The sequence below is a fragment of the Trematosphaeria pertusa genome (assembly GCF_010094035.1).
Source record: "Trematosphaeria pertusa strain CBS 122368 unplaced genomic scaffold BU26scaffold_26, whole genome shotgun sequence".
NCBI classification, from domain to species: domain Eukaryota; kingdom Fungi; phylum Ascomycota; class Dothideomycetes; order Pleosporales; family Trematosphaeriaceae; genus Trematosphaeria; species Trematosphaeria pertusa.
In genome coordinates, this window is record NW_022987237.1 from 280641 (window position 1) to 294354 (window position 13714).

Consider the following 13714-nt stretch of genomic DNA (forward strand, 5'->3'; position numbering starts at 1 on the left):
CCACATCTCCTCAATCTTCCCAATCGGGATTCTGTGCATAATGATTAGCATTCATCCATTTATTCAAACGAGGAATGTGTGATTGCTTACCTTTCTCAAAATCACCACACCCTCCAGCACATTACTCAAGCTCAGATACTTCTCATCTTCTAGCTCCGCCCTCTCGCCGTGCGACAGCAGGACCGGAGTACTCTGTGTCTGCCACCCGGTAATCGTCTTCGGTCGACCTGCCTGGCCCACGATATCCACCGCCTGACCAACGCGCACATTGACTGTGAGAGGCTTAAGGTCCTCATCGAGGGTAATGAGGAAGCGCGGGGTAATGGCCGTGGCCATGAAGTACAGTAGATAATGCGAGTCACCGACAATGAAAGACTTCGCATCGATGAGCGAGACGAGCACGGTGAGGAGGCCAGCCGCTGCGACGCGGGACAGGACTTGCCGGTCGGTGTGGAAGGGATTCGCCGAGAGGGTGCCCTTGCCCATGTGGAGGAGACCCTGGGCAATGCGCACCATGAAGAGTGCGTTAGGATCTCGATGATAGTAGCTTGCAAGCTGTCGAAGTAGCTGTGCGAGACGAGCGTTGTTTGTGCCGGCGCCGAGGAGACCCATGGCGAAGATGGCGTTGATGGCGACGTCGTTGTCATTGTCGTGCGAGTACCGTGAAAGAGTATCGTAGACCTTCATCTGGGGATTGCTAGGGCTTATGAGGGCCATTGCTAGCGGAACGCCTTTCCGGATGTTGGCCTCGCCGTAATGCATCAGGTGGCCGAAGGTGCGCAGGATCATATCCTGACCGACGTCCTCGCCCATGGCAACTATTGATAGTCCAATGACGGCGTACGACTGAAGCAGCTCGTCGCCCTTCTTCTCTTCGCTGTCCTCTTCGATATGCTCATTGCAGATATGGAGGAGCTGCTGAATCTTCAATACATTGCCAGTGCCTGCCCAGGCACACACCTCAGCAAGGACGGATGAGGCCTTCGCCATGGGATGATCTAGAGCCTTTAGCGTCTCCAGGATGACGTCGACCTCTTCTTGCTGGCCAAAGAATAGAAGCGCGAGACCGAGGGACATAAATCGCGTCCATTTATCCTTGAGCTGCTTCGACCTGTCCTCGTCCATGAGTGTGTTGATTATCGCATCGGTGACTTCTCCATTGGCTGAGCCGACGAAGATCAGACCAAGCGATAGAGCTGCCATAGCCGAGAGCTGCATGTCTAGGTTCGTGTCGGCAACGATGGGTAGGAGGAACTCCAGGAGCTCCTCCTTGTTTGACCCGGCATAAGCTAGACCCAGACCCATGATAGAGGCCATGCGGATGTTGATGTTCTTGTGCCCCAGGTTATCCTCATCACCGAGCAGAGCCATGGCAGGATCCGACTCCATCCGCACACCGGAGTTGAAAAGACCTGTGGCAAGCATGGCACCAGCTTTGATCATGTCCTCGTCGACATTAGTATACGGGTCGATCTTGTCAAGACCCATCTCCACATCCCACAGCATGAGCATGCCGAGGGAGGCGGCTGTGGAAAGCATACCCTCATCTTTCGTCTTCCAGACCCAGCTGTTCTTGCTATCGGAGTTGAGCATCAGCTTGTCGTTTCCGAAGCCAGCGTTGACGAATGCATTGACAAAGGCGGATGCGAGATTGTGCCTCGCGGAATCGGTGTTGGTCAGGCCCGCTGTTCTGCTGCTCTCGAGGTGTGTCTTGTAGATGTCGTCTGGTGTCTTCGGGTCAAGAATGTTCAGCTCCTTGCCGAGCGCCTTGAAGTGGTCCGACAGTCTAGTGTTGCTCAAACACTCCTGAAGCTCCGGGTCCTCATCGTCAGATACATCGAACCATATCCGCTGCCGAGAGATGAGGAATGCCATTTGCCTCCGTATTGCCTTGTCGTCGGTAGAGTTGAATGTCTCTTCGATCAGGTCACGGTCGTTCAACCGTATGGCCAGGATTATTGCCTGAGTATACTGCTTGTATTTTCGGTAGATCGAGAAAGCCGAGCGGAGGAATTTGTCGTTGTCGGGGTATGTGAGCAGCGGCACGGTGCTGGCAATCGTCAATCACAGCTCGACTCAGATGTCGTCTGTCTCCCTTACCTGACCATGTACAAACACACCCTGGCGTATGTGTCCTCGTCCAGATACTGCTCGATCTGGTCGATCATCTCCAGGTCCGACAAGAGATCTACAGCATCGGCCTCGGCGTTGTGCTTCAAGAAGAACGGTATCAGCGAGACGGCGAGGTCGGTGATGTCGTCGGTCGACTTGTCATCATTCAACCGCGTCTGGAACTCTTTGCCGATCTCGAGGGCGAGGTGGCGCATGTACTCATGTCCCCACGAGCCGATATCTGTAGAGGGTGCTTGGAGACGGTACTTCAAGCAGTCGACACGGTCTTCGTCGGAGTAGGTCATTCCGAGGACCGACAGCATGTCGGCGAAGGATTTCTGGTACCATCAGCATCCGCATTCGTACCCCGCGCTGCAGCAGCATACTTTGTTGTCTCCTTCCGGCCAGGACTCATACGCCTTTTCTAAGCTCTCATAGTGGGGTCTCAGGAACTTGAGCGGCTTCGGCACGGCCGTCATGGAACTCGTCGATGTCTTGATGAACTCCTTGATCTTCTCGAGGGCAGGATGGTACAGGTCGGTATCTGGGCCCTGGATGGCAGACTCGGTCAGCGCGAGCATGGGTCCGCGTTTGGGGAAAGTGGCCTACTAGTATCCGCTCTACCAGCATCTCCAGGTCGCTCTTGAGCTGCTGGTCCTCCTCGCTGAGCTCCTCTGTATACGATGGTCAGCATGTATCCGCACCATGAAGCTCCAACAGCGTTTCCGCAAAAGCCTTACCATCAGGTATCCCGCCCTTCTTGTCTTCCAGGTCGGGCTTTCCATCTTTGTCTTTCTTTGCCTCCTTCTTGTCAGCAGCCCCATTCACAGCCTTTCCTTTGCCCTTCTCAGCAGCTGTGGGCTTCTTCTCGTCTTCCTTTGCCATGTTGATTACGGAGGGAGTTACGGCGGCGGCGAACTGTGTTTGCTGGACTGGGTGACGATGAGGTCCGACGCCTAAACCAAAAACTGCTGTCTCCGGAAGCGATAGGAGCAGCCTGGGAGCTTCGGGGCGCGAGAGGGTTGGGGTGGAGCTGGGGGTTATGTAATGGAGAGGGTGTTGACGGTGAGGTTGCGAGCTCTCTTCAGCGGCCGGACGCCAAGACCACGGCGCGCCCTCGCGGAGCTCCGACCTCGAGAAATGTCCAAAATCTTCCCCACCCCGCAATCTATCCCTGCAACGACGCCTCGGAAATTATCACACGGTCTCGAGTTATCGTCAAAATGAAGCTGAACGTCAAAAATATTCGCTATCTCGGTCCGGATGACTGGCGCGTTCTCACTGCGGTATGCGCCTCAAATTTGCATTTCGTCACGCTTGAGGGCTAACGCTGATCGAGACCCCCAGACAGAAATGGGCAGCCGCAACCATGAAGTCGTGCCTACGCCCTTGATATCTCAGATTGCCTCCCTCCGTGGCGGCGGCGTTCAAAAGAGCATATCCAATATCGCGAAGATCGGGCTGATTGCGAAGGTCAAGAACGCCAAGTACGATGGCTACCGGCTCACGTACGGCGGGCTCGATTACCTCGCCCTCCATACGCATACCAAGGCTTCGACTGTATACTCTGTGGGTAATCAGATTGGAGTGGGAAAAGAGTCGGACATCTTGGTCTGCGCATCGGACACGGGAAAGCAGCTAGTCCTAAAGATACACCGTCTCGGCCGCATATCCTTCCGCACCGTAAAGGCAAACCGCGATTACCTCCGCAATCGACAGTCCGGCTCATGGATGTACATGTCACGGCTGGCTGCTCTGAAGGAATTCGAGTTCATGAAAGCACTCCGAAGAGAAGGGTTTCCTGTCCCGGAGCCCATCGGTCAGAACAGGCATACCATAGTGATGAGCCTTGTGGATGCCTTCCCCATGCGACAGATCTCCAAAGTTGGTGACCCGTCAGCGCTGTATGCTGAGCTTCTTGCCCTCATAGTACGGCTCGCACGATACGGCCTCATCCATGGTGACTTCAATGAGTTCAACATCTTGGTCGAAGAGAAACACGAAGACGACGACAAGATTATACTGGTACCCACCATCATTGACTTTCCCCAGATGGTGTCGATATCGCATCCCAACGCCGAATACTACTTCGACAGAGATGTGGCCTGCATCAAGCGCTTTTTCGATCGGCGTTTCGGCTTCACGAGCGACGAACCCGGGCCGTTCTTCAAAGAGTCGACGAAGACTGTTCTTAAGAGACTGGACGTTGAAGTCGAGGCAAGTGGGTTCAGCAAGAAGATGGCAAAAGAGTTGGATACCTACATGAAGGAACACGGCGTGGATGGAGATGCGGGAGCGATAGAACAAGAGGATGAGAGTGAGGAGGAAGACGGTGGCGAGCAGGATGCCGTAGAGAACGATGCACTTGACGCTGATGAGCCGATAATTGAAGACTTGGCCACCGACACCCAGACGACTCCATCAGCTCTTGCCTCTCAGATGACCATTCTGGACATCCGAGACAACGATCCGCTGCCTGACCTTAGCGAGATCAAGCCTTCCTCTGCACCTACAATATCCACCAAGGCAGCCAAGGCAAAGGCGGGATGGGCGCTTTAAGAGACACCTTGATCTTACTCTCCATTTTTCAATTTGATACCCACATTTCGGAGCGCAACTAGGTTCCCTCAAAAGTCTACTTTGATATGAAACATGATTTACATGAAATATAAACGCATGAGAGCGCCAATTGGTCTTGCGCATGTCTTTCGTGAGTTTCCCGTTTCCCCAAAACTCTCTCATTCAGACTCCTGCTACCCCATCTTCTTCACCTGCCAACTCCATCCCCTCCCCCCTATCCTCCGCCGCCTCCTCATAAGCCGGCGGCATCTCCACACTCTCATACCTCGGCAAATCATCCCCCACCTCTCCCTCTCCCATCGCACCACCCTCCTCCACCTCCACCTTCACCCAAAGCTCCACCTTGATAAATCCAGTCGTACTCACCTTTTGCACCCGGCCCATCCGCCCCGGACACGCATTCACCGCCTTGTTCACGGCCGCCACAACATGCTGCTTGACGAATTTCTCATGCCACCGGAACTCGAACGTTAGGCAGTCCGCGCGCGTTATGTCCGGGTCCGCCCACCCTGGTAAGCGCACGTTGGACGAGTAGCGCAGGTAGTCGAGCAGCCGCGTGTAGAGCGTTACGAGGTCGATTTTTTTGGGTGTTACGCTCCAGATATCTGCGGTCGCTTTGCTCCAGATGTCCGCGTGTGTGAGGAGGAGGTCTATAGGCTCGTGGGGATCGCGAGGATCTTTCTCGTGCTATCAGCCGGCCTGTCTCCCAGCCACGTATTCAATCCCATCCGTCGACATGGCCAAGCAGCGCTACTATACTCACCAAACTCCGCAACCCCCCTCACAAAATCGCGAAAAAGCCTCGACACCCTAATCTGCCGCTCCTTCATCCCGCTCGCACTCCGCTCTTCCTCAGCCTCGCCCTCAACGCCCCTCCTGCGCACCTCGAGCGCCCAAATCGCAAGCAGACCCGGCCGCACATCGCCCTTCGCTGCCGCCCTGTGCTCCCGCCGCCGCGTCTCGAGTATGTACGGCGAGCCTTGGGGATGGCATTCGACGCGGAAGCCCCAGGTAGAGAAGTCGTTGGCGAGGAAGAGCAGGCGCGTGTAGTAGGGGCGCGGGTGGTGCGTGGTGTGGATTAGGTACCTTGTTTTGGTGGGGGGTGCGGATGTGGGCATGGTGGTGGTGATAGCGATAGCGATGGGGGAAAGGAAAGTGTGTGCTGCTAGCTGGCTCTGGGCGTGGATTGTGTTTTCTTGAAGAAGGTTATATGGGGCATGGTTTTGGCTTGGTTTGGGGATGTGTATTTGTAGTGGTGGTGGATGTGTGAAGGGGGGAACTGTTTGGAGTACGTCTATTTGTGATGTGGAGAGCGGAAGTTTCTCACGACTCGTTCACATGCAAGATGATGTTTTAGATTGTAGTTCGAGAGGTCTACTGGGCTATCAATTACTTCGATATACAGATCCATATACCTCACTCGAACTCGTGCACTCTTTGACTCCCCAAGCGGACAGCTGGACTCAAAAGCCGCTGGCCCTTGAGTGGCGCCGACGCGCTGGCGGCCCCTTCTCGAGCGTGCTCATGCTGTAACGTCGCATATCTCGCTTGCCTACCTGGACCCACTCCTCGTCAAGCGCATTGCCAGTCCAGACATGGCTCTTCTCCTCAGCACCCTCGTTCTTCGCGCTGTGCAACAGTCTGGTACCGGCACGCAGAAAGGCGTCATCGAGGGACCTAGTATGCGCGTAAGCGCTAGGTCAGAGACTCTTCAACGGGTCGAAAGTCCGGATTCCGAGGGTAGATAAGTATAGCAAGGTGCGGTAGGGAGGGCCGTCCATGTTCGGGACAGGGCTCAGAACCATATCTTGATCAGCTCTTCTGACACCGCAGAGGGAGTGAGCACGCCAGACTCTGTGATGATGCCCGATATGAGATCCGGGGGCTACAGAAAGATTTAGTAGTGTCCGAGATATTGTTAAGAGGTACGTACCGTGAAATCCACAGCATCGTCAGCATTAAGCCCGGAGCATTTCGACTGTATCTCCTTAGCGTTCATGTCGGCAATTCCTTCGTCCTCGGTGGGTTTGGTTTGCCCATGGGTGGCCTTGTTATCATCGGTGACTTTGAAATCCAGAACCTTTTGCTCGATGGGAAGGTCGAATTGGCTTAGCGGATATAGCCTGACGAACTTATGGCTCTCCGCGACGACGTAGAAGGGCTTTCCCTTGCTCTTAGCCAGCAGACCCATCTGGTATGTACCTAGTCTTGAAATGATGCCTCCGTTCTCGACAACACCCTCAGCGCCCACGATAACCATATCCACCTTGCCCAACGAGTATGCCACCGCCGAGTCCGGAATGGTAGCAACGGGTACGTTGTGGGCTCGGAGATCTGCAACGGTCTGGTGACCCTCTCTCGAGTCTGAGGAGCTCGACGGCGACAGCACGTATATGACCCTGAAGCGCATAGTGCTGGACTCAGCTGCCCGCCTCAGCAACGCACCTACAACTCTTGATCCGCCGTTTGTGAGCACCGTAGCCCCGTCTCGGATGAAATGCTTGCCAAAGCTCGCAATCTTCTCCCTACTCTGCTTGGCCCTTTCTACAAAGAGCCTTCCGTTCGACAGCAAATGATTCCGTATCGCCCTGAAGTCATCGCCCGGTCCCAAGTTCAAGGCTGCTGGCCGATTCAGCGTCGTGATGAGGTATCTTTGGAAGAGGTCGGTGCCCGCGGAGAGGGAGATTGGGTTCGGTATCGAGGCTTTGAGAACGGCTGTGTGGTGTTCGAGAAGGGCAAGCGTTTCGGCGACGGTGGAGACGCTGCTGTGCGCAATCGCTTCCACCAAGGCTTCGATTGCGGCGACGGGCATTGTTAGGTCAGGATCTGCTTGTAGGATTGAGCTGTATGTTGAGACAATGTCGAATTCCGGCAGCGGCTTCTCTGCCGTAGGAGTTTGGGCACTCATTGTGACGGCGATTGAGTGTGCTTCTGCTTCCTTTGCGGTCGGTGGGAGTTCGAGACGGGTTGCTTTTAGGCTCGAAATTCGTGGTGGGGAAGTCTGGCGTTGTTCAGGAGGCCTACTCTTGAACTTCCTGATAGTGCTAAATGGCGTGAATCGATTGTGGATTTTGAGACCTAAGCTGGAGAGCATTCCATAGTATATTGCCTGTGGTCCGCTTCAGCAGAAGTTCGAAATGCAGTTGAGTCATTGCTTAGTCATTACCTTATCGATACGCAGTTCGTATTTTTTGTGTCACCGATCTGAGTGGTCAGTGCACCAACACCGGAGACTCAAAAAACTCAATTCGCCGACCACCAAGCGTCTGCGAACTCAACCGTGGTTCTCTGGGGTCAACAAATCCACGGTTTATTGAGTAATCTGGTGGGACGTAGTAAATTAACCTTTATTCAACTTTGTCTTAATTTTCGCCTTTGATTTTCGTACTGTCCGACTCTTGATTTTTTTCCTTTCCCTCCTTCATCAAATCAATTCTTATGCAGCCTTTCACCCAGGCGAACATCTCCCTCTTAGAGCTTTATACATGGACACCCACATTACCCAAGAGTCATCATACCCTTTCCCAGACGGCATCTTCATCCAAGACAGACTATCAGCAATCCGATATGGCAGTGCAATATCTGCGCAAGGCATAACAGGACGAGAACGCCCGTAAAGATTACATTCGGAATAAGACCAACCTCAAAGTGTAGCGCCAAAGCGAATTGAACAGTTCGAGGCCACATACTCTCGCGAGGAAAACAGCACAAGCATATTAGCTAGAAGCGCAAGCGATTTCCATGACAGCCTGCTCTCAAAATATTCAAGCGACTTCGCATTCGATATAGGCATGTCAGGGCTCCATCAGCAGCCTCCGAACATCTATCCATGTTTCGGAGCAGGGAAAAGAAACCAGCATTGTAATAAACAGTTCGATAGCCTTTCGAATGATTTACCGCCGGTGAAGGCCCATAGATAGCGCCTTCTTTCCCTCCCAAAACGGATTTTTTGCCGTCTGATTGAGCCAACAGAGCTAAGAGCGAGCCGTTGCTCTCCACCGCATGCCTTTCATTACTGCCTCATCCACCCTAGCCAGGATATTGCATCTTGAAATACAGCGCCAGGCCGTCTTTAGCGGTGAGTTGAAGGGTAGGCTCTGTGCCGGGAAGTCCCTTCGTCGGGCGCTTCCGAGGGTGCAGGTGAGCCTCGCCCCGTTTCTTTGTACAATTCGCTGGAGTCCTCCTGGAGCGGCTTCGCGGGAGAATGCATTAGGCGGACTTCCCAGCTCCAGCGTGATCAACCATCTGTACCAGGAAGCGGCCGAAAATTTTATCTGGCCATCGACGCAATGTATTCCCGAGCTCAACATGGAGTAGATTTTGGTCGAGGCATGGTGCTTACAATGGACATGCCTTGTGCAGCGCTAGGGCTCTGAAGTGTTAACGTTTTAATCTTGTTCAGAAAGGGTGTGCCGGACAGGTTACTAGAAAGTTAGCGGTTGAGCTGACTCCAAGAACTCGTACCTCTACTCGACCTCGTGAGTTCCTGAATGCTTCAGAGCGAAGAACAGCATGCACTGCTAGCCAACCCACCCAATTCGCCTCCCCAGCTCATCATTTTCAGCCTTTCTTCCCGCACTGGAGCATTTCAGGCTCAGTGAATTCTTGTCAAACTCCCTCAACCGCACTATCCCTCTTCTCCTGGCATTTCTCCCCCACGTTTACCTCCCGCTCGTTCCCACCCTCCGGACCTTCCTCATCCTTCTTTTTCCCCTCTCCACCCTTCAACCCCATCCTCCTCTCCCGCTCCTCCGCCCAAATCCTCTCCAACTCCTGAATCCTCCTCTCCGTCTCATAGCGCCTCTGCTCTCGCTTGCGTACAAAGTAGCAGTATTCGTCGTCGTAAGGCTGCGACTCGACTTTCCAGCCCCAGAAGCGTGCTTCCATGTAGATGATGGGGTTGTTGGTTACGAAGGAGCGCGGTTGACGTGGGGCGTAGATTATGTATGGCATTTTTGGCGAGGGGTGGATGGTGGATGGTGGATTGTAGGGGGGGGAATATGATGCGAGGTGAGGATGTTAGAGGTAGGGATGTTGGAGGTCGATGAGGATAAAAGTGCGATGCAGTTGGCGTAGGAGGAAGTAAATTTTGTTTGGTAGAAAATTTGCTGTATGGGATTGCTAGGCTTACGTGGAGTTGGGCAGTGAATGTCGACTTTGCGTGCGTCACCGTGAGTGCGAGCAAAGCAAGCACACGGGAAGCGCTCGCCGTGAAGCTTAGCACAGATCGCTCGTTCGGGGTTACATTGTGATCTAGGTATAAGCCTGTCAATTCAGCGTCCAAAAGTCCTTCTGCTTCGAAGTCGTTTGGAAAGATCAAACCACGCTTGAACAGATAGTGACACCTTAGTAAGAACCGGTATCGCGCACCATATATTTTCGGGACACTCGCCGCAGTTGCGCTCTTGAAGGCACCCAGGACCCAATATGCTGAGCTGGCAACCTCACGTGCGAATGTCCAAGTTTGCTGGGACTGTCATCGTGAGCCACCAACGGTTACGCTTATCGCCAACAGAAACAGCGCACCCATCACACCTCGCAACCGCATCACAGCTTGCACTGTACATTCAGCCACCCTGTATCCGAGAAAAATTTCTTCTCTACATCCCACTCCAAGCCCAAAGTCCCTCAAGTATAAAAACCCATCCCTTCCCATCGCACTCCAAATCTAATTCCACTCTATTCCACTCACACACATTACGACAGCCCAAATTCGCTTCCCAGAAAAGAATGCCTGACTCTACAACGTTCTTCTACATTACAGTTATCAGCATCATCGCCACCTTCTTGCTTGGCATCTTCGTCAAGGAGCCCTCAGCCATCGCCAACAGCCGCGAAGCCACCGAGCTCGCCCGCGCCGCATTCGAGGAGGAACAGCGCATCTCCCGCGAAGAAGCCAGGGCCGCCGCCGCCGCCGCCGCAGATAGCCGTCGTCGCCGTCGTGAGCAGGGAGAAGAGGCGGCGCAGACGCCATGAGCCGAAGCACGACAGGCAGACCTATCCGCACCGACACTCTGCCCTCCGCCCCATCTCCGTCGCCATTAAGCATCAACGCCATGTCGTTTACTTCACGACGTCGAAGCACATCAGTCAGACCAATACCGTCTGATATCCTCCCGCCCATCCTGTCACCGTCACTGTCGTCGTCACAGAACAGCGTGCAGACCACTTCACCCCTGGTGACGCAGATGTCGACCGACCTCTTGAGCCCAGCCCCGCCACCGACCGCACCGTACGAACCGAAGACCACCTCCGTCATCGTTGAGAGGAAAGGCGGCGAGAGAAAGAGGAGGAAGTTCAAGATGCCGAAGGCCAGACTGGGTAATGCAACAGCCCAAGAGGAAAAGAAATTGTGCGCGCCAGATCGATGCCCCGAATGCGCAAAAGAAGTCCACCAGCAGCAGGCGAAGGGCAATAACCAGACTGCGGAAGAACGCACAATGCGCAAGTTGCTGAAAGACATATTTGCGCGCAGACTAAGAATTGTTAGGGTAGGGTAGCAAGTCGGTAGACTCCACTCACAGATGAATACAAGCACCATTCCATTCTTCCCTTTCGTAGGCGCACTGGCCCTGATTTTTATAATGATATTAACTATGCGCATCTATACATGCGCCGTCATGATGCCATCGAAGTAGAGCCTCCAAAAGGCATGCCTAAGTGGGCAAGCTATGCACAATCCACGCACATTCGGGATCCGTTAACTCTATATCCCCAGCCCAAAACGCCGCCTCGATGCATCGGATATACCTTTGTGCGAAGAATCATGCAAAGCACACAAAAGCGATCATAACAGCAACCAGACACACCATCAATGCCCGCAAACCCATCCGCCTGGGCGGCGCTTCACCTCTCTGTCCTGACGCCGCTGTTTCTTCTGCCGAACCTCCTCCGGTGACGGAGCTCGCTAATGCGAGAGTCGTGGTCACGGCTCCGGTCCAGGCAGCTGTGCCAGCTCCTCCAGTCGCCGTTGGGCCGGCAGTGCTCTTCTTCCTCGCGCCTTCCGTCGTCGATCCGTCGCCTTTCAACACCGCGTTACTGCCGAGTAGCCAGTTTATGTTTGCAACCACAGCTTGCGAATCACGAACGGATATGGAGACTTTGCCGGACCCGTCCGTGCGCTTCATGGTAACGCTGCTATCTGAGACACTCGCTTTGCCCGAGCCGTCTGCGAAAGTGATTCCGTTCCAAAGGATTCCGGACTCGGAGTCTGCGCCATCTGCCGTGAGGGTGGAGAGGTAGACGTTCTTGTTCTTATTGCTGGAGCCGAGGTTGAGGTTGAATGTAAAGCTGCCCTTGTTGCCATCGGAGGCATTCGCTTGCATGGAATTGATCAGGATTACTGATTGGAGGTCCCCGTTCGCATAGGCAGTGTAGGCTCGTATTCTACCTTTGTACTCGCCAGTGACACTGCTCACGGCAAGGGATCCGATCTGGGTAGTACTATTACCGTTGCCGACGATCTGTGCCATGGCCGCATGCGCGTAGTACTGCGGACGCACGAAGGGGTCCCTGCCGTACATGCTGATGGGTTGCCAAGCGCTGGCGTTCGAGTTGTCTGTCATGTGCATCTGTACCGAAGAAATGTTAAGGCTTGCGGTATAGCAGAAGAAGTTGAGAGTCCATAGAGCGGCACCAAATACATCGCTGACGCCGTGCATGCCGATGGGTCCGACCGAGCTCATTTCTCGCAAGACATAAGGTAACCCGGTATCGAGCCCTATTCCAACCTGCTTCTCCCAGTATGCGAATTGCGTGTTGGTGCCGTCAAGATCCATGAGGTCGTCGAGGGTAAGCGATTGGGGCGTTACACCGATGACTAGACTGTCTCAGTATTTCAGGCAAATATGACTTGGTGAAACCTACAGTAAAAGTAGTCGTGTTGGTTCCACCAGCCCACATACTTGTTCCCGTTCTTCTCGTCCGTCAGCCCGTCCTGAACCAACATCTCAATCTCGAAAGTCGTGCCGATTGTCGAAGCGGTTGCCGGGGGCTCGAAGAAGGTCGCTGACAGTCCCGCGGGCTTCAGCACTTGTTGGTACACGGCGTCTGCGCGGTCGAGGAACTGCTCCGTGTACGTCTGGCCATCCCACGATCCGCTGCGAAACTGATTCTGCAGATAGAGATCCGGCTCGTTGCCAATCTCGAACGAATACAGCTTGACATTCTGCATCCCATCCACAGCTGCTTGCGCCGTTGCGACAATGCGGTCCACGTAATCGGAGTCCTCATACGCGAGGTTCAATCCGTACGTTATCGGCGTATCCTTGGGGAATCGGTCGAGCGCCTTGAAGTACGACGGCCCAATGACCATGGAATCCGCCGCGATGGCTCCCTGCGCGCTCGACTGCGGATTGTTCTTCCACGCATAGTCATTGTATGATGAGTCGAACACCATGTAATCCTGTGTGTTTCCCCCAAGTCGGATGTGCGGTGGGGCGCCGGAGTAATCGGCGAGATTCTGCATCATCTGCACGGAGAAGTCGTTCGCGTCATCGCCGCCGGTAAACGAGAACAGATTCGAAGGCTCGATGCCAAATCCCGCGAAGCTCGCATCAAGCGGAGAGGAAACACCAGCGTTCGACGCCTTGCTCTGGGCCGACAGCGAGAGCGAGGTCTGAGCGAGTGACAGAGGAAGGCCCGCCAGCCAAACAAGCGGAAAACATAACGAACGTATCATACTCGCTCTACGCGCCCGCAATGCAATTGAGGAAGAGGAAAAGAGGTTGAGGAGAGAAAGAAAGAAACTTGGCACCTATCCAGCGGGCGGTGTTATTGAATCCATGATTCGCGTAGTTCTACACAGTTAGGGAAGCCGCGGGACGGCAATGGCTGGGAGCTCGGGCGCTTGCTGCGGGCTATCGGCAATGAATGATGTCATCATGGCATTTTGACACTTGCATCGAACGCTGAAACACGCAAGATGGAGCCAAGTGTGCCTAAGGTCCGCCGAAGCGTGCATCGAAAACCAGAAAACGCGTCAGCTGTCGGCACGATTGTGGCCGTAGTGTGGGTCTTTTGT

The 13714-nt window shown here is 54.1% G+C and overlaps 7 protein-coding genes across 7 annotated transcripts; 1 reads left to right on the forward strand and 6 right to left on the reverse strand.

The window, feature by feature from the left end:
* Positions 1 to 10: 10 nt before the first annotated feature.
* Positions 11 to 2997, reverse strand: BU26DRAFT_535542 (26S proteasome non-ATPase-like protein regulatory subunit 2; the record flags this gene model as incomplete). Its single annotated transcript, XM_033831291.1, has 6 exons — positions 11 to 31; positions 91 to 2050; positions 2101 to 2450; positions 2499 to 2663; positions 2722 to 2786; positions 2853 to 2997. 6 exons carry the CDS (start codon positions 2995 to 2997, stop codon positions 11 to 13), a joined length of 2706 nt encoding a protein of 901 aa, XP_033675996.1.
* A 338-nt stretch (positions 2998 to 3335) lies between these two features.
* On the forward strand, positions 3336 to 4671 carry BU26DRAFT_511797 (RIO1-domain-containing protein; the record flags this gene model as incomplete). The annotated part of the gene is made up of 2 exons (XM_033827334.1): positions 3336 to 3398; positions 3460 to 4671. 2 exons carry the CDS (start codon positions 3336 to 3338, stop codon positions 4669 to 4671), a joined length of 1275 nt encoding a protein of 424 aa, XP_033675997.1.
* Positions 4672 to 5010: 339 nt separating this feature from the next.
* BU26DRAFT_586583 (uncharacterized protein) lies at positions 5011 to 5810 on the reverse strand (the record flags this gene model as incomplete). Its single annotated transcript, XM_033834662.1, has 1 exon — positions 5011 to 5810. The coding sequence occupies one exon, from the start codon at positions 5808 to 5810 to the stop codon at positions 5343 to 5345; it is 468 nt and encodes a 155-aa protein (XP_033675998.1). The 3' UTR covers positions 5011 to 5342.
* A 677-nt stretch (positions 5811 to 6487) lies between these two features.
* On the reverse strand, positions 6488 to 7600 carry BU26DRAFT_441545 (nagb/rpia/CoA transferase-like protein; the record flags this gene model as incomplete). The annotated part of the gene is made up of 2 exons (XM_033824460.1): positions 6488 to 6577; positions 6626 to 7600. The coding sequence occupies 2 exons, from the start codon at positions 7598 to 7600 to the stop codon at positions 6488 to 6490; spliced, it is 1065 nt and encodes a 354-aa protein (XP_033675999.1).
* Positions 7601 to 9426: 1826 nt separating this feature from the next.
* Positions 9427 to 9645, reverse strand: BU26DRAFT_394915 (uncharacterized protein; the record flags this gene model as incomplete). Its single annotated transcript, XM_033822737.1, has 1 exon — positions 9427 to 9645. A coding segment is annotated over one exon (219 nt), but the record flags the coding sequence as incomplete, so codon positions are not given.
* Positions 9646 to 10429: 784 nt separating this feature from the next.
* BU26DRAFT_185774 (uncharacterized protein) lies at positions 10430 to 11328 on the reverse strand. Its single transcript, XM_033820453.1, has 2 exons — positions 11215 to 11328; positions 10430 to 11168 (listed from the first exon to the last, which is right to left on the reverse strand). Exon 2 carries the CDS (start codon positions 11153 to 11155, stop codon positions 10496 to 10498), a length of 660 nt encoding a protein of 219 aa, XP_033676001.1. The 5' UTR covers positions 11156 to 11168; positions 11215 to 11328; the 3' UTR covers positions 10430 to 10495.
* BU26DRAFT_185773 (glycoside hydrolase family 79 protein) lies at positions 11329 to 13472 on the reverse strand. The gene is made up of 2 exons (XM_033820452.1): positions 12559 to 13472; positions 11329 to 12511 (listed from the first exon to the last, which is right to left on the reverse strand). Exons 1-2 carry the CDS (start codon positions 13370 to 13372, stop codon positions 11457 to 11459), a joined length of 1869 nt encoding a protein of 622 aa, XP_033676002.1. The 5' UTR covers positions 13373 to 13472; the 3' UTR covers positions 11329 to 11456.
* Positions 13473 to 13714: the final 242 nt, after the last annotated feature.